At 36.1% G+C, this 22,441-nt stretch overlaps 2 protein-coding genes across 2 annotated transcripts in view; both read left to right on the forward strand.

Annotated features, from left to right (window-relative positions):
* Positions 1 to 6,262, forward strand: part of plxdc2b (plexin domain containing 2b) — a 74,331-nt gene extending 68,069 nt beyond the window's left edge. Inside the window, exons 12-13 of the mRNA XM_073836594.1 lie at positions 2,996 to 3,210; positions 4,701 to 6,262. Of these exons, the coding sequence (XP_073692695.1) occupies positions 2,996 to 3,210; positions 4,701 to 4,820 (335 nt within the window). The 3' untranslated portion in view covers positions 4,821 to 6,262. The remainder of the gene's footprint in view (positions 1 to 2,995; positions 3,211 to 4,700) is intronic.
* Positions 6,263 to 8,666: 2,404 nt separating this feature from the next.
* On the forward strand, positions 8,667 to 22,417 carry LOC141331888 (transcriptional repressor NF-X1-like). Its single transcript, XM_073836929.1, has 24 exons — positions 8,667 to 8,817; positions 9,314 to 10,249; positions 11,810 to 11,971; positions 12,521 to 12,598; positions 12,763 to 12,868; positions 13,160 to 13,231; positions 13,751 to 13,890; positions 13,985 to 14,084; positions 14,225 to 14,442; positions 15,192 to 15,289; positions 15,377 to 15,407; positions 15,499 to 15,581; positions 15,682 to 15,790; positions 15,867 to 15,986; positions 17,006 to 17,085; positions 17,228 to 17,458; positions 18,717 to 18,790; positions 18,977 to 19,075; positions 19,825 to 19,866; positions 19,981 to 20,076; positions 20,527 to 20,593; positions 20,697 to 20,842; positions 20,990 to 21,094; positions 22,030 to 22,417. The coding sequence occupies exons 1-24, from the start codon at positions 8,796 to 8,798 to the stop codon at positions 22,103 to 22,105; spliced, it is 3,291 nt and encodes a 1,096-aa protein (XP_073693030.1). The 5' UTR covers positions 8,667 to 8,795; the 3' UTR covers positions 22,106 to 22,417.
* The last annotated feature ends 24 nt before the right edge of the window (positions 22,418 to 22,441 follow it).

The raw sequence follows: 22,441 nt of genomic DNA on the forward strand, positions 1-22,441 counted from the left end.
TATAGTCCACAACAGAAAATAATAGTTGAATTTATAAAAATGATATTGTTCAAAAGTTTACATACACTTGATTCCTAATACTGTGTTGTTACCTGAATGATCCACAGCTGTTGTTTTGTTTAGTGATAGTTGTTCATGAGTTCCTTGTTTGTCCTGAACAGTTAAACTGCTTGCTGTTTTTCAGAAAAATCCCTCAGGTCCCAGAAATTCTTTGGTTTTTCAGCATTTTTGTGTATTTGAATCCTTTCGAACAATGACTGAATGATTTTGAGATTCATCTTTTCACACTGAGGACAACTGAGGGACTCATATGCAACTATTACAGAAGGTGTAAACGCTCACTGATGCTTCAGAAGGAAAAACCATGCATTAAGAGCCAGGAGTGTAAACTTTTGAACAGAATGAAGATGTGTAAATGTTTCTTATTTTGCCTGAATATATATATTTCATTTACAGTAGTACTGCCCTTCAAAAGCTACATGTTTACAAGTTACATTTACCCTGATCTTCAAATTCAAAAAGTTTTTACCCCCCAGCTCTTAATGCATTGTGTTTTCTTCTGAAGCATCAGTGAGTGTTTGAACCTTCTGTAATAGTTGCATATGAGTTCCTCAGTGTAAAAAGCTGAATCTCAAAATCAAACATTGTAGGAAAAGGTTCAAATACACAAAAATGCTGAAAAACCAAATAATTTGTGGGACCTGAAGGGACCCATGAACAACTATCACAAAACACACACACAAAAAATATAGCTGTAGATAATTCAGGTAACAACACTGTATTTAGAATCAAGTGTATGTAAACTTTTGAACAAGGTCATTTTTATAAATTCAACTATTATTTTCTCTATACGTAAACGTTTTATGTGAAATATCTTATTCAGGTCAGCACTAAATAAAAAACTATCATGCATGTTGTATAATCCCACTTGTTTTGGTAAAATAATTTCTTATTTTATTGGTAAAATAACAAACCTCCTAATTCCACCCTTATGACACAAACACAGCAAAAAAATAGTTTTTGTTTTCAAAAGATGACCATTTGCTTTTGGTGGCAAATCTTTCTAAAACTGGAAACTCGAACAGCAAATTTATTGAGTGCACACCCTGTCAGAAATAATATACAAGTTTGTTTTTGAAAGAACATTTTGACACAAAGAAAGAAATATAATTTTTTTTTGATTGAGGACAGGTTTGTTGGATCAGTTGCCAGCTGTCTGTGTACATATTTCAGTCCTTCATGACATCATGACTGCTCCAGCACACCAGACATAATATTTCCTCTACAATCTACAATAGCCAGATGCTGCACTGTCTGTTGTAAATGTGTAGAATTAAAATAACGTGCACCTTCATGCTAAAGCCAAAAAATGTGTTTCGATTTTCCGAAATGTTTTCATGAAGTAACTTGGTTTCTATGCCAATTTAACTAGTGCATTTGATGAATGACTGATGCATTGGCTATGCTGTTGCTAAACGAAAATGTCACAATATGATTTAATTCCACTGAAATCTACAATGGTATTCAAAGGCATCAGGAAAATAGTGATGACTGGTAAGTGACAAAACATTTGTGGAACCCAGAAGTGTTGTTTCCCAGCACTCAGTTTTCTGTATTTTGTTTCAGTATGACAGTCATCAAGCCAGACTGTCTATGGCTGCCAAGCTCCAGTCTCCCTCTTATTGAAAATAAATTACTTCCCATGCTTAAGTGGTCATGGGCACTTTTGGCTGTAATGACTAACAACAGAAACCCTGCCTCATGATTAGTTCTGCCCTGCAATGTCTGTCAATCATTTCGCCGCCTTTTGCCTTAAAGAACTGTGTAATACACATTTTATTTGGCTTTTTTGATAGAGAAAATGGATTTTTATTTTTACAGTCATTCATTTGTCAGACATTTTGACAAAACGTCACAGTTATGATTCTACATTATACCAGTAACATTTTCCTCTGGACATTAAAACGATTACCGGCTCTTAAGAAATATTGTATACCTGTTATGTCTTACAATTATGTCTGTTTGTTGTTGGGCATAGAACAGTTAAAACAAATCTTTTTTTCAATGTTTGATGTACACTGCCCATTACTGCAATATCCAGATAACAAATACATCTATGGTTGTGTTCACACATACAGTATCTGCAGAGAAACATAGTAGCGCTGTTTTAGAATGAAGTGCTAATATAATCGCTCTGTAAGGAGCCGTATGTGAGCCACCTGGGTGCTGGAATTACATAAGACAATGTAGTGTAAAGTTGCCGGCAGAAAATAAACTCAATGACACCTAGTCAAGACATGTACAGAGACAGATGTTTTCACTGAACATGTAGACACAGAGATATAAAATCACAGACTAAGTGAAGTTGGAACACAAAAGAATATGAAATTAGAAAAACATATTTTTTCTTGTGTACGATGAAATTCAGTGGTGTCCAAAGTTGTTGGGACAAAATTGACAATAAACAGTCTTCAAAATATCATTTTTAGGTTTCATGTAGCCTAATATATATTTCTGACCTAAAAGTAGTTCCTTTAGATGTTACTTCATGAAAGAAGTGCATTTTAGTTAATATGATTAAAGCAGATCCAGCTGAAATCTGTAGATCCATGATGGACATTGTAAGAAAAAGAATGAGGTTTTCCTACTCATTTGGTAGTCTCAAAGGCTGCCACTGAGTCTGCTCAGCAGTCTTAGGTTTTTATAGGGGCCTGGCTGTGGTGCAAAAACACTAGAACTGCAGACCACAGTAAATCTTTCTCACTGGGCCGGCTGGAAATGTCCATAATACAAAATTAAGATTTACGGCCTTGTCTCTCTCCCATCATTAATCTTTTTATCTGCCTGTTGGACAGATACATAAGCCACAGAAACCTTAATGGCCAAAGACACAAATAGCTAAATTATTGTGAAAAGAGTGCTCTCTTCTGTTTAAAAGAAGAACTACAAGATTCAAACTTGTTTTTTGATCCTGACAAGTACAAGTGAACTGAAATGTATCAATGTATCAGTGTTCAGAATTATAAATACAGTATATTGTGTGTTTCAGCCGCTGCAGCCAAAAGTACAGCAGAGAACAGCACTCACCCTCTGCATATGGGCCTGATTCTTGGGATGCTCCTGCTTCTGATTGTGATGGTGGCCATCGTCCTGGTGACTGTTTACATCTACCACCACCCGAGCTCTGCTGCGGGACTCTTCTTCATTGAGGTGAGAGTATGGAGGTTAAAATAAGTCACAGATGTAGTTTACCAAATAAAGAAATCCAAAACTTTATGACTTTCTTTTATCTGTGGAAAACAAACGGTAAATTCTGAGTCTGAAAAAGTCTGAGCTCATAAATGTAAATTCTGTCATTAATTACTCGCCCTCATGTTGTTCCATACCCGTAAGACTGTCTTTCATCTTCAAAACACAAATTAAAATATTTTTATGAAATCTGAGAGCTTTCTGACCCTGCATAGACCACAATGCAACTGACATGTTCAAGGCCCAGAAAGGTAGTAAGAACATTGTTAAAATAGTCCATGTGACATGACATCAGTGGTTCAACCACATGCGTCGGGGTACTCTTGTGAAGGAAGAGAAGAAAATGTTGAGTTGTTATAACATTACGGTTGAATCACAGATGTCACATGGACTATTTTAATGATGTCCCTACCACCTTTCTGGGCCTTGAACATGGTAGAACCCTTGCTGTCTATGCAGGGTCAGAAAGCTCTCGGATTATATCAAAAATATCTTACTTTTTGTTCTGAAGATGAACAAAGGTCTTACGGGTTACAACATGAGGGTGAGTAATTAATTAAAAAATGTACATTTATGGGTGAACTATCCCTTTAAGGGCAAAAATAGATACAGATTTAATTGCAAATTAAAGCAACTCTATGTAGTTTTGTGTATTCCTGTAACTTTTAATAAATCAATGTCATAATTACACGTGTATTTGTTGTTGCAATAAAAATTCCCCCTTTTTGCGGAATTTCATACCTGCTCACCAAACCCTCATAATATAAGACATTCACCTTATTAGAACTCAGTTGACCATCTGAATGTTTTTGAATCTGCCGTGCAAAAATGTATAAGTAAAACTATTTAAAACCATACCTGCTCTAATGACAAAAACGTACCTGTGGGAACTTTTTCGCAAGACACAAAATATGTACCTATAAGTACATGTCACTGCTGTTTCCAACAGAAATGAACAATAGAGGCAGAACAACAGCAAGCACTTGTAATTGTTTTTGTACACAGTTATGATTACAGTTCCATATGTTTTGCTTGAAAAATGTGAAAAACATGACTCAAGATGAAAGAGCTGAAACATGAGAAATCGAAAAACAAGCTAAACTGTAACATTACATTTGCTTTTGTTAATACTATCGGGTAGGTGTAGTGCAGATGGTACGTTATTTTAAAACGTCACAGAGCATTAGTGCATACAAAACCATGATTAGTCAAATAAAACATATGTTCATCTGTTCTGGAGGGAAAAACACTCTTTTAGTGCCACTCGAAATTATGTCACGAAACATATATGGCTGCACGTATTTCACATCTTGCAAAAAGTTCCCACAGGTATGTTTTCGTCATTGGATCAGGTTGCTAAAACCACCTAGTCAAACATGTATGTACTGTCTCTGATGAGGGGTGTGTTGAAAACAAAATGATTTAATAATATAAAAATCATACATTTACAGAGACGCCCCAGCCGATGGCCAGCGATGAAATTCCGGCGAGGTTCTGGTCATCCAGCATACGCAGAGGTAGAGCCTATGGGTCAAGAAAAAGAAGGCTTTATTGAATCAGAGCAGTGCTGAGATTTGACCTTTGACTTCTGAAGTCACACACAGCCCAGCAACCTTCTTGATGTCTAGCTACAAATCCACGCTTCTCTAATCATAAAGTTCCACCAACCCTCCCAAACACTGATGAAACTGGAAACACTGAGGGTGTGGTGATTGAATGGAAGAGGCATCCAGAAACAAATGCTTGGATCTTGCTTTCAACACTCAAAACAAAACAATCCACATTCAGAGGAAACTTTGTTAATCAGCTGGATGAATAACTGTTTCTGACATGACGTGGGGAACAGCTTTTGTTTGTTGATTGTACATGATGAGGTTTCGACCTTTTACCCTCAAAATCATCAGTGAACTGAATGCAGTTGAGTTTAATTCTCTGATTTGATGTGCCTCTCTGAGAGATTTTTGTGTCTTGACAGTCTCCAAAATGCACATTCATTCAGTTTATGTGTTGGAAATCTTATATAGACCTTTATATATCTTTAAAAGGGTTTTGTAGGGTTTTTTTCAGATTTTTTTTCTCTATTCCTTTATGACTTCATCTCTTTGATTTGAACAGATGTTTTGGAGTATGTTGGATGATTTTAATTTCAGATACTGTGTCTTCTCCTCTTGTTTGAATACAATTGGAAAATGTTCTGTGAACAAATGTATCAACAGTACGGATTAACATTTTTTTTCATCCAACCGTATTTCAACCATTTAGGACATTTTTGCACATATCCACTTAACGCACGTATATTGCTTATTTCAAAGTTAATTTTTTCTCATCTTATGTTACTAATGCATATTTACAAGACAGGCGCTTGTGAGATTGCGTGTGTATGTCTTTGTTTAGATTTTTTTGTTGTAATATTATGGTACACAATGATCCCTTAAACACGCCATAGTTGAAATCAAGGATTCGTACTGATTTCAATTTGAAATACAAAACAGGTGACAGAGACATTCGTTTGTTTATAACATTTCATATAGTGCTCCTACTGCTGTCAAGGTCATCTCAGCTTGATAGATTACAAGCAGTGAAACTGAGAACTGCAAAAATGAATTCATTATGACTTAAAGAATGTGATTTATTACTCTACAGAAAGAGTAACACAGCATATTACAACCTTATATGAAAAACATTCAGTATGTTCAGTAATAATGGATTTTGAGTTTGAAGGTTTACAATATTTATCCTTATAAAATGAAATTATGGCACATATTACTTTCTCCGGAAAGGACATTTCAAGTATTGTAACCAAAGAACTGTCATCTCACATACACAAAATAATAGTGTAAAACGTTTCCTTAATACTGTACAACCAGTTGAAATGGATAATGGTAGATATTTTTCTTTTGTTTGATTATTTCAGCAAACCTATGCATTGGGGCAGTTCCTGAGAGTTTTTTTCTTTTTAATGTCTGTTAGGTGTTTAAGCATGCATGCAGGGGGGATACATTTGTCTCTTGTTTTATCCTCATAAAAGGGTGTCTCACCAAAAAAAAAAAATCAAGGTCTAAATTCTATTTTTATCAACTTTCTTCACTGGAAGACCTGATTATTTTCAGCAGATGTAACCCGAATGTGTATGTATGTATGTGTGTGACATTGATTGAATGTGTAGGAGTGCACAAGGTCGAAGTGGATGTTTATTTTGTGAAATAATCTCAAACGATGTTTGTTGAATGAGATCAATTTTCTGTTTAGCGGTGATGCCTGGTCTCAAATTTCGGGGAAACAAACGTATTAACGACCTGAATTTTTGATAATCATAATCTTCATGTTGTGCCACACATTGAGAGACAGTGAAATACACAATGTTGTAATCTGTGTACTCTTGTGTTACTACTGTCAATTTGATTACATTATACAATTTGATTAAATAATAAAGTTGTTTAAACTGACAGTTTCCTTTCATGCATCTGGTCTTCAGAATACATCTCTCCATTCCTGTTTTCTCTTATGTGGGTATATGTATGAATAATCATAGCAGTTATTAATTATCATTATCATTAATTACTCACCCACATGTCGTTCCAAACCCGTAAGACCGTTCATCTTCAGAACACAAATTAAGATATTTTTGATGAAACCCGGAAGACCTTCATTCATCTTCAGAACACATTAAGATATTTTTAATGAAATCCATGAGCTTTCTGACCCTCAATGGACAGCAACGCAACTGAGACGCTCAAGGCCCTGAAAGGTAGTAAGGACATCGTTATGTATGAATATTTCCTACAGGAGTTAGGTTTACGTTCAAGCAAATGTTGTCCAAATGAATGCAGCTCAAGTCTCATAACACCAGTATGATCCTTAAAAGGATAGTTCAAGCAAAAATGAAAATTCGATTATCATTTACACACCCTCAAGTTGTTCCAAACCTTTTTGATTGAGTTTCTTACTTGTGTTAAACACAAAAGAAGATCATTTGAACAATATACGTAACCGAATCCTATAAAGTTGTGATGTAAAATTTGTTGCACTTTAATTATATTTGGTAAAGGTTTCAGTTACCAAAACCATTGAAGAAATGTTCTATTCATAATCTGCTGTCTAAATAACTGAAGAAAAAAAAAAAACGTGTGGAGGCTGCTAAATCATATAGAGAAGGAAAGGGCACAATATTTTAACAAACTAAAGTTAATAGGTGGTAAAGCTACATATGAGCAGTATCAATTAAGATATTAGCCTAATATTTCACCTACCTGAGCAGAAATTATAAGAACAAACACGAATGTTGTCAAGATTCTTGCCCTGGAAATCCTGGTTCAGTTTGGCCAGCCAAATGCCTTTTGTTCCTCAGACAGTTTTTTGCACTCTTCTCCTTGATTTGTTATAAGTTTTGGCAGACTGTAGTATTCCAAATGTTTTTCTCGGTCCGACTGATTAGTGCAGCCCAAAACATGACAATAATTGACAATTTTCAGCAGCAATAATAAGCAAATTGTGCAGGATTTGTTCGATTAAGTGGCATTGTTTATGTTTAGTGCCGCCAATTTGGACGATTGATGACTTGTTGTGAAAACCGTCTATAACAGGTGGGTTATGGGTAAACATTTGCTGGTAATGAGGTTTACGATGACACAATCCAGTCCGTACTAAATAAAACAGCTTATGTTACTGACCAATTTATTAAGCAAGTGTATTATTTTCAGAACAGCCTATTGAAAAATTCTAATGGTTTCCACTGCAAATACCATTAAAATCATTAATAAATGGTTTTCTGTAGTGTGTTTTAGGACATATTCCATTACGATTTTGTGGTTTTAGGTGCATTCAATATTTTTCTCATTTCTCATCTCAGAAATGTGTACATAGCGAAAATAGTCGCCTACTGAAAAACAAAACAAAACAATAGACACCATCACAAAATTTGTAATGGTTTTAGTGGTTATAATGGGACTTGTATTAGTTTTAATGGAAACTGTATGGTGTGCGTTTCTACTGGTAATGGTCGCCTTCTATTGGTGGCTTGTTAAAAGTTTTAAAATAAACATGTTTGAGATGAGAAATGAGAAAAATATTGAATATTGAAAAATATTTCTCATCTTATTGAAGAATTAATCCTGATTAACATATTTCTGTAAATTAAACAAATGCACATTTACATTTATTTTTACAGCCAAGGTAGCCAGAGGGGGGGGGAACGCATTTCTATAAAGAACAAATTAAAATGTACATACGTATCATATTACTTATAACTATTAATAGTTTTGGGATTGTTGTTGTTGTTATAAAAATAATAAAAGAAATAAAATGTATATTTCGACAATTTTGAAACGTAAATATGTTGTTACGTGAGTCACAGCTGTGACGCTGCAGTCACGTGCCTGTCTGTCAGCGATCTTTGTGCTCTCATTGGACGAGCAGTTTCAGCACAACTAGCACGGACTCAGTGTAGTTCATAAACAATTTTTCTCCTTATCTGCTTCACAGTTGAAATATCATATACTCCGCAGTTCTGAGGAAAGCTCGTCTAAACTGCCTTGAGTTCCGGCTGAATGGCTGAAGCCTCCGTTACAGGTAAGCGGTTAATTATGGCTTATGGCCTCATAACGGCTAGCTGTAGTGAAGTGTGGTTATGGCCTCTCATCTCAGTAGTATCATCTAAGTATTTGAGAAAATTAAACAAAATAAAATAAAAATATGTTTTGTGACTTCTTTACGCGATTTATTTGACCGTAAGAGAAGATAGAGAAGAAAATTTTATCAGCCATCACCACTTTACGTCATGTCACGTCCATAAGGACGAAGTGAAAGGAAGTTGGTTTGTCAATGTGTAACAAGTTAAAATCACGAAAATAGTGTCAGTAAATCCATGAATCATATTTCTGTTTGATCGACAGATCTAGAGAGAATGGTAGGTGACGTCTTATATTTGCCATGTGACGTAAAAAAGCTGAGTCAGTATGTTCACAATGTAGAGTGAATGCAAAGAATCCATTCATGGCTGTATAGATAATGCTATAAAGTCAAAGGGCAGAAAATAAGCCTGTCAACCATTTGTCTTCACTTTTAGACACATCAAAGTTGAATCCAGAGTCTGCTGAGTTTGTACCACAAGCTAAACCCAACCACCCCCACACTAAGAGAAATTACAGGCAGCAGCAGCACCACTACCATAATCAGGACTGGAGGGCTTATCATGTTAGGCCTCATCATCACTTCAGACAGTCCAGTGCAACTAAGAACAGTCAAGATGAGTCTGAAAACCCTGCCAATAATACGTTACCCCCTCCTGAACGTCCCATCAGAGAAGACTTAAGAGGTAGAGGCAGAGGAGGAAGAGCAAGAGGAGGACGTGGCGGTGATGGTAGGCGCAGTAATGACCATCGCCCTCCAAACGAGAGATGGACAAAACCTGGTAGCGATCGCGATTGCTCAGGAAAGGACCGTGGAGCTTTTGTCCATGAGCGACCCAACTCACTCACTTCTAATAGATTCACAGATGAGGAAAAGAAAGAAAAAACAACTGTGGAAGCCGATGTAAGAAAGTCTTATCAAGAGAACCGACGTAAGCAGCCTAATAAAGCAAGAGCTGAGAGATCAATAAAGGAGCCTCTGCACAGAAACCAAGAGGAGAACCAGGCTGATGCAGGAGTTGCAAAACCTGAAGCAGTACAGGAACATCCAGAGCCTGAGCAGAGGAGCCATAAGGGATGGAGAGGCGGAGATCGCCACATGCATCCCAGTTCCCAGAGGAAAGGACCGCCTCCTAACCTTGGGATTGAGCGTAACTGGAGAGAAAGAGAACCTGCTCAGATCAGAGGGGAGGAGAGAAGAGGTGCTGAAGGTGAGGGTGGAAGACATGAGGAGTCCAACGCAAACAGAGGAGGTGCGAGAGGGAAAAGGCCACTAATGCAGAATCCAGGGCCGAGGAGAGGTGGGGGTCCTGAGCGACGAACAGGACCGGTGAAGCGCATGGAGGCTCCCAAAAGCAAAGAAACCCACACAGGTAATGTGCTTTAGATCAGGGACTTGTACCATGACACTGGTTTAGATTAGTTTGTGGCAGTCCTGGGTTTTAGGTATCATGCAATTAGTTCATCACAAAGTGTTTGTCACCTTATAACTGAAAGGGATAGTTCACCCAAAAATTATCATTAATTACTCACCCTCATGCCATTCCAAATGAAATCCAAGAGTTTTCTGACCCTGTATAGACTTCAATGGAATCAACTACTGATGTCACATGGACTATTTTAACGATGCCCTTACTACCATTCTGGGCCTTGAAAGTGTCAGTTGCATTTTTGTCTATCGAGGGTCAGAAATCTTTCGGATTACATCAAAAATATCTTAATTTGTGATCCGACATGCAGCTGGCATGGTCTGTAGCAGATTTTGTTTTAAGTAAGCAGTCTAAAATTAAAATGGGATCAATCAGCTCTGAGCAATGTGATCTCTCTGACAATATTCTCCTAACACTTAATAGAAAGCTTTCAGTGTAAATGCATATAAATGTACACAGTATATTGCAGCTTTAGGACTTAATATATACAACTTAAATGACCAACTTATAGATACAATAACTTTTCAAATAATTTTTTTTTTTTTACTTTTTGATACTTTTTGTTCTCCCCTTTTTTCCTCTTAAAGAAAAAGTTCAGTAATCTACTCATCATCCTTGTCATCCAAGATGTTCATGTCTTTCTTTTTTCAGTCGTAAAGTGAACTTCTGCTTTAATATTCAGCAGAGGACGGAAGTGACTACTGATGTCACACTATCACACTTTCAAATCCTCAATAGTTATTAATTAACTTGAGATTAAAGCATGAGCTGTCAAAGGAAGTTGATGATTAGCAACATGATACTAATGCCTGATTAGATTGGTTTTGTCAACTTTAAACCAATACTGTAACCTAGAGTATATGAGTACTTGTACTTGAGTATATGAATACTTATTTTGTTTTGTTTTACAAATGTGACCCTGATTACAAAACCAGTCATAAGTCTCTTGGTTTATTTGTAGCAACAGCCAACAATACATTGTATGGGTCAAAATTATCGGTTGTTCTTTTATGACAAAAATCATTAGGATATTCAGTAAAGATCATGTTCCGTGAAGATATTTTGTAAATTTACTACTGTAAATATATCAAAACTTCATTTTTTATTAGTAATATGCATTAATTAGAACTTCATTTGGACAACTTTAAAGGTGATTTAGATTTTTTTGCACCCTCATATTCTAGATTTTTAAATAATTGTATCTTGGCCAAATATTTTCCTATCCTAACAAACCTTATTTATTCAGCTTTCAGATGATGTGTACATCTCAATTTTAAAATATTTACCCTTATGACATGGTCATATGGGTCACAAATGATTGTCATTTACAGCTACAGTATTCTCTAGTTGTAAATAGTTAGGTTTGTACAATAATTAATAGTGGACAAAGTGGAATCTAATAGTATTTCTGTGTCTCTTTTTAATTACGAGATTTTCTTTTTAACATGTTTAATGCTGTGTGTGTGTGTGTGTGTGTGTGTGTGTGTGTGTGTGCATATATAGGTTGTCTAATTGAGCAGCTGACGGAGGAGAAATATGAGTGTATGGTCTGTTGTGAAGTGATCCGGGCCATGGCTCCGGTTTGGAGCTGTCAGAGCTGTTTCCACGTATTTCACCTTAACTGCATCAAGAAATGGGCTCGCTCACCTGCATCTCAAGCTGATGGTACGTCAAACGCCTCTCACCTATGATAGAGGACATTACTAAAGACTCCAAAACAGGAGAACCTGCAGCACACAATTTGGTGACTGCAGTGCAGCTGTAATAATGCAATTTCTGCCTTTTAAACAAACCAGTCGGTAGAGTCGTCTGATCACTGCAGCCTCAAGTTTTTCCATAGAAACCTGAGACTTGCACTTAGGTCTGCACATGTGCATTGGCGGTACCAATCTGAAATATACATTTTTTTTTCTTAAAAATGCTGTTTGAGAGAATTGTTATGAGAGAGTTTATGTAAGTCCGGTGAGCAGTTTTTGAGATTTCAGTATTTCCTCATTCAAAGTAGATAGGAGTTGGTCTTGCACACCCGAAATAGCTGCCTGGAGGCATCACAAAGTTGACTGCCAAATGTGAACTGACTTTCTTGAAAGAAATTTTAACATCACTATACTGGCAAACTACTGTAGACATGGTTACTATAAAATAAATGCTAAATACAGTGGGGTAATCCAATATTTAATTTAATATTAACTCTAAATGGTTCAATATTTACAGATGGCACTGAAGGTTGGCGTTGCCCTGCATGCCAGCATGTGGCACTTAAAGCCCCAAATACGTATACCTGCTTCTGTGGTAAGATTATTTTAGTTTCTGCATCTTACATGATATTTTTGTTTCTGTTCTTAATCTTCGAAGTTAAAATGATGTGGCTTTATGTTTATAATGGATAATGCTGTAAAACTGAAGAATTTGGTACTCTAGATTTCTGTTTCTTCACCTTTCATTTTAATGGACAGGGAAGGTGACCAATCCTGAGTTTCAACGCACTGAGATCCCTCACAGCTGTGGAGATATGTGTGGGAAAAAAAGGAGTGGAGGGGAATGCAATCACCCCTGTAATATGTAAGAGCCCAGCCACACAATCTGCTGCCCCCAGTCAATGCATATACATGGTTTTGGCTTAGATTGGGTGACAATGATTGAAAAATACTACTTGTTTTTGAAAAGTCTTATGTAAACACCTTATAAGAAACACATCTGATAAACCTGAAGCCATATGCTTATACCAGCTATTTATACATTTTTCTTTTTCTAGTTATTACACAACTAGTCCTTTAGTCAACTCATTTTTTGCACAGCTGTAATTTTGTGTTGACATTCTTGCATGATAAGAATTTCTTTTGCTCTGTGTAGCTTGTGCCATCCTGGGCCCTGCCCACAGTGTCCAGCTTTTATCACAAAGTCCTGCAATTGTGGGAGAATGAGGTACTATTATCTGTTTCTAATTAACTCTATATACAATATAACTATATAATCATTCACCCAGATACAGTTGAAATCAAAAGTTTACGTACATCTTGCAGAATCTGCAAAATGTTAATTATTTGACCAAAAACAAGAGGGATCATACAAAGTACATGTTATTTTTTATTTAGTACTGACCTGAATAGGATATTATTTTTTTCAAAAGAACAGCAGGCAGTTTAACTGTTCAGGACAAACAAGGAACTCACAAACAACTATCTCTAAACAAAACAAAAAAAAACATAGCTGTGGGTCATTCAGTTTTTATTTTTCATTTTTATAAATTCAGCTATTATTTTCTGTTGTGGACTATATGTAAACGTCTATGTGTAATATCTTATTCAGGTCAACATACATTTTGTATAATCCCTCTTATTTTGGTAAAATAATTAACATTTTGCAGATTGTGCAAGGTGTATGTAAACTTTTGACTTCATCTATATATGCAGGCCAAACAACAGTGGTTTCTTGTGTGTGCAGTAAGCAGGTTCGTTGCAGTCAGACAGGACCTCTGCTTTGTGAGAATGTCTGTGGTGCTCGTCTGAACTGCTCAGAGCACTTCTGTGCCCAGGTGTGTCACTCAGGGCCATGCCAACCCTGCCGACTTCGTGTTCAGCAAGGTAAGTAGTCCTTGTGTCATTTGGTTTCAGTGTTTATTCAGTCATGTAATGTTATGCATTATAATTCTCCTGAAATGTATTTGTACCCTTTCAGCTTGCTTCTGTGGTGTGGTGTTCAGGGAGGTGGCATGTGGGACTGATCGTGAAAATTTTGATGGATCAGGATATTTCTCCTGTTGCAAACCCTGTGGAAAGTATGTACTAACATAACATCTCTTCACTTGTCAAAATAAATAAGTAGACTTGAGTTTTGGACCTTTTTAATAATGTGTTCAGTTTTGGCCTGTTTGACCTTTGAATTTTGACATTTGTATCTCTCAATCTGTTGCTTTAGGATGCTAGGCTGCCAGTCCCATCGTTGTCAGCAGGTATGCCACCCTGGGCAGTGCCAGTCTTGTCCACTCAGCCCCAAGCTGGTGCGCAGTTGTCCGTGTGGACAGACTCCATTGGCTAAACTTTTAGAGCTTGGCTACCCGGAGAGAAAGACCTGTACTGACCCGATCCCCTCCTGTGGCAAGACCTGCAACAAACCGCTCCCATGTGGTGATGGTGGTATGAATTTGATTTTATCGCAATTTTTATTCAGAAATTGAACAGCAGTTTAAGTTTGTTAAAATATCACAATAGGAAAGAAAAGATTATTTAAAAGATTACAATTTAATTTCATGCTTATTTAAGTATGCAAAAACAATAAGAAAATCACTGGTTCTGTGATGCTTTCAAAACATTGATTGGTTTGTTTGAGCAGTCCAACATGCCAGTGTCTGGTTCAAGCTATGTTTTCACTAGTTTGAGACTGAATGACAGAATAACGGCAGACAGGTAGTGATAGGTGTTTAGGAAACCTGATTGGAAAAAGCTAGATACAATTTACAAAGTAATCTGGAGTCATGCACAAATTTAGATTTAGCTAGTTAACAGTCTACATTTTCATATATTGGATAATGCATAATGTGTAACATTTTAAACATGAAACTGTTCAAAATTCTTATATTTGACCCTGGACCACAAAACCAGTCTTAAGTAGCACGGGTATATTTGTAGCAATAGCCAACAATACATTGTAAGGTTCAAAATGAGAAATTTTTCTTTTATGCTAAAAATCATTAGGATATTAAGTAAAGATCATGTTCCATAAAGAACATGAGATTTTCAAACCAAATATTTTCCTATCCTAACAAACCATACATCAAAAGAAAGCTTATTCAGTCAGCTTTTAGATTTAAAAAAATGCCTCTTATGACTGTTTTTGTGGTCCAGGGTCACATATTTCCTTTTCACTTGCGTCTGATCTGCTGTAGATTCTATCCACTTGTGTGAAAAGCTCTGCCATGAGGACAGCTGTGGGCCATGCTCTTTGACCTCCTCTATTAAATGCAGATGTCGCAGTAACAGCAAGGTTTGACGGTTATCATACAGCTGCACAAAGGTTAGGAAGTTCTGAAAACTGCAGATGTAATTCATACTCTCTCTTCTGTCTTCATAGGAAGTTCCTTGTGCAACCATTCAGACTGAACGTAAGGCTTTGGTTATTTGTGTAATACATTAATTATATGTATTGACTGTACCAGAGTAGCAGATGTAACACTAATGTGTAATCCTTTACAGGAGACATGGTGTTTACCTGTGAGAAACGCTGTAGCAAGAAGCGCTCCTGCGGCAGGCACAAGTGTGGAGAGTTGTGTTGTGTGGTGAGCCTTTTTAGATTTTTTCTTTTTCATTTCATGAAAGGTTTATCTGGGTGCAGTAGCCACAACAAAGGTTTAAGTAAACTTTCTCTCTCTTTATCAGGATGTGGAGCATAAGTGCTCAATGATTTGTGGTTACAAACTCAGTTGTGGTCTACATCGGTGTCAGGACCTTTGTCATCGTGGCAACTGCCTGCCTTGTTGGCAAACCAGTAAGCCTGGTCTTCAAGAGCATCTTTATGAATGTCCGTGTCTTTTCTTTTTACACACCACTGTGTTTTCTTTAAGGTTTTGATGAGTTGGCGTGCTACTGTGGGGAGACTGTGCTCTTCCCACCCATCCCTTGTGGAACCAGACCTCCTGAATGTAAAAACTTATGTACCCGAAGTCATGATTGTGATCATCCAGGTACTCCACAGGTCAACCACATATGTGACCCTGGACCACAAAACCAGTCTTAAGTATCAGGGGTATATTTGAAGCAATGGCCAAAAATACATTGTATGGGTCAAATTTAACGATTTGTCTTTTATGCCAAAAATCATTAGGTTATTAACTAAAGATCAGGTTCCATCAAGATATTTTGTAAATTTCCTACCATAAATGTATAAAAACTTAATTTTTGATTAGTAATATGCATCTCTAAGAACTTAGTTTAGACAAATTTAAAGGCGATTTTCTCAATATTTAGATTTTCTTTTTTCACCCTCAGATTTTTAATAGTGTTGTCTCTCGGCCAAATATTGTCCTAACAAACCATACGTGAGTGAAAAGCTTATTTATTCAGCTTTCAGATGATGTATAAATCTCAATTTTGAAAAATTGACCCTTATGACTGGTTTTGTGGTCCAGGGTCGCGTATATACTCATTAAAGGCGCTTAACTATTTGTAATCCTGGAAATAGTTCACCCAAAAATGAAAATTCTGTCAATAATTACTCACCCTCATGTCATTCCAAACCCGTAAGACCTTCGTTCTTCAAACTTCAGAAAGCAAATTAAGATGTTTTTGCTGAAATCTGAAAGCTTTCTGACCCTGCATAGATGGCAAACCCAACTGACATGTTGACTGACACGGAAGAGAAGAAATTGTTGAATTTTTGTTTTCTTGGCGCACTAAAAGTATTCTCATAGCTTCTTAAAATTACGGTTGAACCACTGATGTTACATGGACTATTTAATAATGTCCTTACTACCTTTCTGGGTCTTGAATGTGTCAGTTGCGTTGCTGTCTATGCAGATCCAGAAAGCTCTTGGATCTCATCAAAAATATTTTAATTTGTGTTCCAAAGATGAACAATGATCTTACAGGTTTGAGACGACATGAAGGTGAGTAATTAATGACAATTTTCATTTTTTGCTGAACTTTCCCTTTAATTATACTACAGTTCAAAAGTCTGATTGTTTCGTTTATGATTTTTCCATAGTGTTCCATTCATGCCATAGTGAGGAGAGATGTCCTCCCTGTACCTACCTTACCAAAAAGTGGTGCATGGGTAATCATGAGGTAAAAAGACATCTTTTTTAAAACAAGTCAGTCTTCTTATTTTCAGTAAATTACATTTTAATCATAGACAATCCTGTTTTGCACTCTATTCAAGAAAAGTTCCAAATCTCATCTTCCACACCATTTTCACATTTCTCCCTAGCAAAGGAGTAATATCCCTTGCCACCTGCAGGACATCTCGTGTGGTTTAGTGTGTGATAAGCCCTTACCCTGCGGTTCTCATCGCTGTAAGAAAATATGTCACCGTGGGGAATGTCAGGCAGAGGGAGAGTGTAAGCAGCCATGCACTCACCCTAGACCTAGCTGTGGACACCCCTGTGCTGCTCCCTGCCACCCAGGCACCCCCTGTCCACCCACTATCTGCGGTGCCAAGGTACAACCCTTCCCTCATCCAAAATCTACACAGTTGGTTTATAGATGGAACATGCAGTTATTGCTCAAAGCAGTCCTTTGTTTCCTCAGCTGTAGCCTGATTATGATTCCTACGATTCCTTAGCTGCAGGGTGCTTGTGGTCTGGCACATGCTTGCAAACAAACGTACATTATCAGTTATGTAAAGTGTTGGAAAGGAAAAGTAAACTATGGTTTTCATAAACATCTATTATAGTTGTTAATTATAGCTTGTCACAATTTTCAGATGATTTGTTGTTTTCAAGTGTAAAAGACATCAAAACTCTACTACTCTACCAGTCAAAAGTTTTTGAACAGTAAGATTTTTTTCATTTAAGACATCTTAAGTGCTCAACAAGCCTGCATTTATTTGATCCAAAGTACAGCAAAAACAGTAAAATTTTGAAATATTTATATTTTTTAAAATAACTGTTTTCTATTTGAATATATTTTCAAATGTAATTTATTTGATTTCAAAGCTGAATTTTTAGTATCATTACTCAAGTCACATGATCCTTCATAAATCATTCTAATATTCTGATTTGCTACTCAGAAAACATTTATTATTATTATTATTATTATTATTATTATTATTATGTTGAAAACAGCTGAGTAGTTTTTTTCAGGTTTCTTTGAATGGAAAGTTTAGAAAAACAGCATTTACCTGAAATAGAAGTCTTTTGTAGTATTATAAATGTCTTTATTATTACTTTTGATTAATTTAAAGCACTCTTGCTAAATACAAACAAGCAAAAAACAATTAAACTAACTCAAAGCTTTAGAATGGTATAGTGTATAAAGTTACAAAAGCCTTTAATTTTAGATCTTTCTATTCATCAAAGAATCCTGAAAAAATGTACTTGACTGTTTTGAATATTAATAATAATAACAATAAAAAATGTTTTTTTTAGCACATCAGCATATTAGAATGATTTCTGAAGGATCATGTGACACTGATGACTGGAATAATGATGCTGAAAATTTAGCTTTCATTAAAGGAATAAATTATATTTGAAAATATATTCAAATAGAAAGCAGTTGTTTTAAAAAGTAAAAAAAAAAATCATAAAATTACTGCTTTTGGTGAGCAGAAGAGACTTCTTTAAAAAAAACATTAAAAATCTTTTATTTAAAGTGTATATCTTTTATTTTTGTACAAACTTTCATGTTCTTTACGCGTAAAGTGTTCAAAATGGTGAGCCTTACATTATACTCGTTTATTTCCCACTTTTAATCTCTAGATGGCACTACAGTGTGACTGTGGCCGAAAGAAAGAGACCGTTCCTTGTGCTGATGCAGCCAGTTCCTACCAAAGGTTAAAATACACCACGCTATCAGAGCCTTCGTAGACATTCAAAGCAGTTTTATGTTGATAGATTGCCTGAAACAAGCCTTGCCTTTTCTTATTCTTTTTTTCCACTGACAATTGTATACTCATAGCAAGCCAGTACATTTAAAATGAATGATATACATATGAAAATAAGATCTCTATATTCTGCAGATATGCCGCTATTGCTGTTGCCAGCAAGCTGTCAGATATGCAGCTGGGAGAGTCTGTTGACATTGGACAGCTCACAAAGAAAGAGCAAAGAAAGGCCAGGTATACACACAGACTAAAGCTTGCAAGACTTCTTGTTTTTATTAGTCATCCAGAAGTAGTTTACCTTATGTAAATGTCAGCATTAGTGGTTTTTGTTTCTGACAAATTCAGAACTGTAGTGAAGGATTGCAGGGTACATGATTAACACTCACTAACCACAAAATGCAAGCAAAAACTGATTTTGGTGATTACGTTGCAAGTAGCTGGTAACTTCATTATGCAGTGGCAATTTTCTGTTTCAATAAAGGTAGGAGACAAATGTCTCTTAAAATTTCTTTCTTGCAAGAAAAGTCCACAGTCATACAGATGGTTTCCAGAGTGTGACAAAGAGGAGGAATCATTTGACTCAGTATTTATATCTTAATCAAACCAGGATGCTTCTGTCTCATCCAATCATAATGCATATTCTAATATGTGTCCTTTTAAGGGATCGCAGTATTTCCCCTAATTGCGTTTCTAAGTATTTAATGCAAATCATCTTCTTAGAAGCAAGGGTTTCTAAAATAACATTTCTTGTCTCACACTTGTCTTGCATTTTCGACACATGGTATCAAAATGAGCACTGAAGAACTTCTAGAACTGCTTCTAATGATGCATTTAGAGAATCTAAAGAACACTCTTTAGTAGAGTACAGCAAATAACAATGAAATCTCATCCACAATTATATCTTCTAATAACTTTTACCTCAGAATGTAAACATTGTTAGTAACATGCTTTTATAACCTTTTTATTTGGTTGTTCTCTCACAGGTTGGAGTGCGATCAAGAATGTGCTACACTAGAGAGGAACAGGTGAATGTAAAGATTTTATTCACACAGTCTTTTCCTCTATCTGTGCCTGTATGTATTACTAGATATGTCTATGTGTGGGTGCGCAGGTTTTGATGTTTTCTGTTTGGCCTCCAGGAAGCTTGCTGAGGCCCTCCAGATCGATCTGTCAGTGGATCCCTTCAACAAGTCAGCGTCTTCCAAATATAGTGACACTCTCAAAGAAGATGCAAGGTGGTTTGAATTCTTAAAAGTTCAAGAATGTATCAGCACATAAAGCTAGGACATGGTTGTATAAGCTCAAATTCAGCAGAAGAGCTCACAGTGAAGGCACCAGCCATTTTACTTCAATACTTTGGTTGCAATTTTGAAAACAGTCTTGCAGTTTGATTTACCACACTTAATAGGTTCAGTTGCTTGCCAAATGTTTAAACTGTACAAGACTGTAAACATAAAAATGAGGATTGCAGACTACTTAATAAAAGCAGCAAATGCTTATCCTTTATTTTCTTGTCTAATGACTGAACATTATTAGTAACTGTGCACTAAAGAACTGCCAGTTGAGTTTAGGTACTTGCACATTTGCTTTGACAGATTCAAGAAAAACAATGTTTAGTCTACTACAGAGCCAAGTTAAGGTTTGAATGCTCAAACTAATGAAACTTTTTTTTTTTTTTAATTCAGGAAAGATTTCAAGTTCGTCAGTGAAATTGAGGAGGAGATTAAGAATTTAGTTGAACTGGCTAACAAGGTAAAATGTGAACAAGTGATCACACTATAAATAGTTGACTGTGCACTATCCAAGCACTTCTACCATCAGTTTTCAGAGCTCTGTAATTGCGTTTTTTCTTCAGGGTAAACAGCCTAAGAGGAGTCACTGTTTTCCACCTATGAAGCGTGAACACCGGAGAATTATCCATGAGCTAGCGGAGGCATATGGTGTGGAAAGCGTCAGCTATGATAGCGAACCCAAGCGCAATGTAGTGGTCACTGCCATCAGGTCAGCAGAAACTGGCAAAATTTTAGATTGGGAATAGTGAATACTATACTTTTTATAAGCATTAAAGCATACACAAGTAAATTTTAAAGGTATCTCTTAGTTACGTGCACAGTATGTCAATGATTGTTTTACATGTTGTGTTTTTAGGGGGAAATCAGCGTGTCCTAACACTAGTCTGGCTGCTTTGATTGAAAGGGAAACTGTTTCCAGAGCCCCTCCTCCCATTGCCCACTTCAAACAACACATCAGCAAGTATGTTCATTCACATCTCACCTTTACACTGCCATCCAAATGTTTCACACACAGATCTGATCTCACCATCATCCAGTCTGTCTGGAATGACATGAAGAAACAGAACAAACTGAGACAGACTAAATCCAGAAGAACTGTGGCAACATCTCAAAAATGCTTCAAGAAATATACCTGCAAAGCTACAGTAGTGTTAAAAGTTTTAGGCACTTGTGTAAAAATGCTGTAAAATGAGGATGCTGTCAAAAATAATGTCATAAATAGATTTTCTTTATGACATTTAGCTTTGTAGACGTTGCCACAGTTCTTCTGGATTTAGTCTGTCTCAGTTTGTTCTGTTTCTTCTTGTCATTCCAGACAGACTGGATGATGATGAGATCAGATCTCTGTGTGGAGCACTGGCTGTTGTCAGACTCCTTGTGCAAACAAAAATCTCACTGGATTATTAGTTAATGGCAAAATGAATGCTTGGAAATGTAAACTGATATTTCCTACTGACACACTACAGCAAAAGATAGAAATAACTGACTTAAAACCATTTTAGCTGGTGAAAATACTAGTGTTCTAATAATTTTGTAGTTAGTGTAATTATATTAATTGTAATATTATTACAATTTAAAATAACTGTTTTCTGTTTTACAGTACTTAAAAATATAATTTATTTCTTTGATGGTAATGTTGATTTTCAACAGCTATTCCTCCATTTATCATCATTTAGAAATGAATTTCATCAGGATTGTTTTTATTAATAAACAGCTAAAATATTTTATTTGAAATGATGACTTTGTCACATGTGATCAATGTAGTGCATTCTCAACTTAAGTATTAATTTCTTCAAAAATCGGTTTAATATTTTGTATATTCATGAAATATGAAGTCTTTTGTTGCGTGTAAACTGTATAATAACTAATACAAATTTTTATTCACATTTGTTTCAGGGCGGACAATAGTAATGCCTGGATGAAACAATCTAAAGAGGAGCCCTCAATTGATTATTTTGATGTGCAGGATTGACATGAAATTTCGAGTAGTCCCTGTAATAATCATACAAAATAAACTGTACAAAAAAAGTCCAAAAACGTTTCACTATAGCATCACAGTTTTAAACACAAACACAGTGAGAATCTAAAGCTATGATTTGTGGAAATGTTTAAGTTTTCTAAGGAGCAAACATCTAGGAGTAAAAGTTGATGTGATTTTTGTGCACGTATGAACTAAAAAAAAAAGAAATGCAGGATGTATTTGTATTCTAAGACTTCTGAGACTGAGACTAGACATAATCAATGATCTTCACATCTGATGTGAGTTGGGATGAAGTTGGACTTTGGCATCAGAAATGTTGTTGGTAGT

This window comes from Garra rufa, chromosome 3, assembly GCF_049309525.1.
Source record: "Garra rufa chromosome 3, GarRuf1.0, whole genome shotgun sequence".
NCBI lineage: Eukaryota > Metazoa > Chordata > Actinopteri > Cypriniformes > Cyprinidae > Garra > Garra rufa.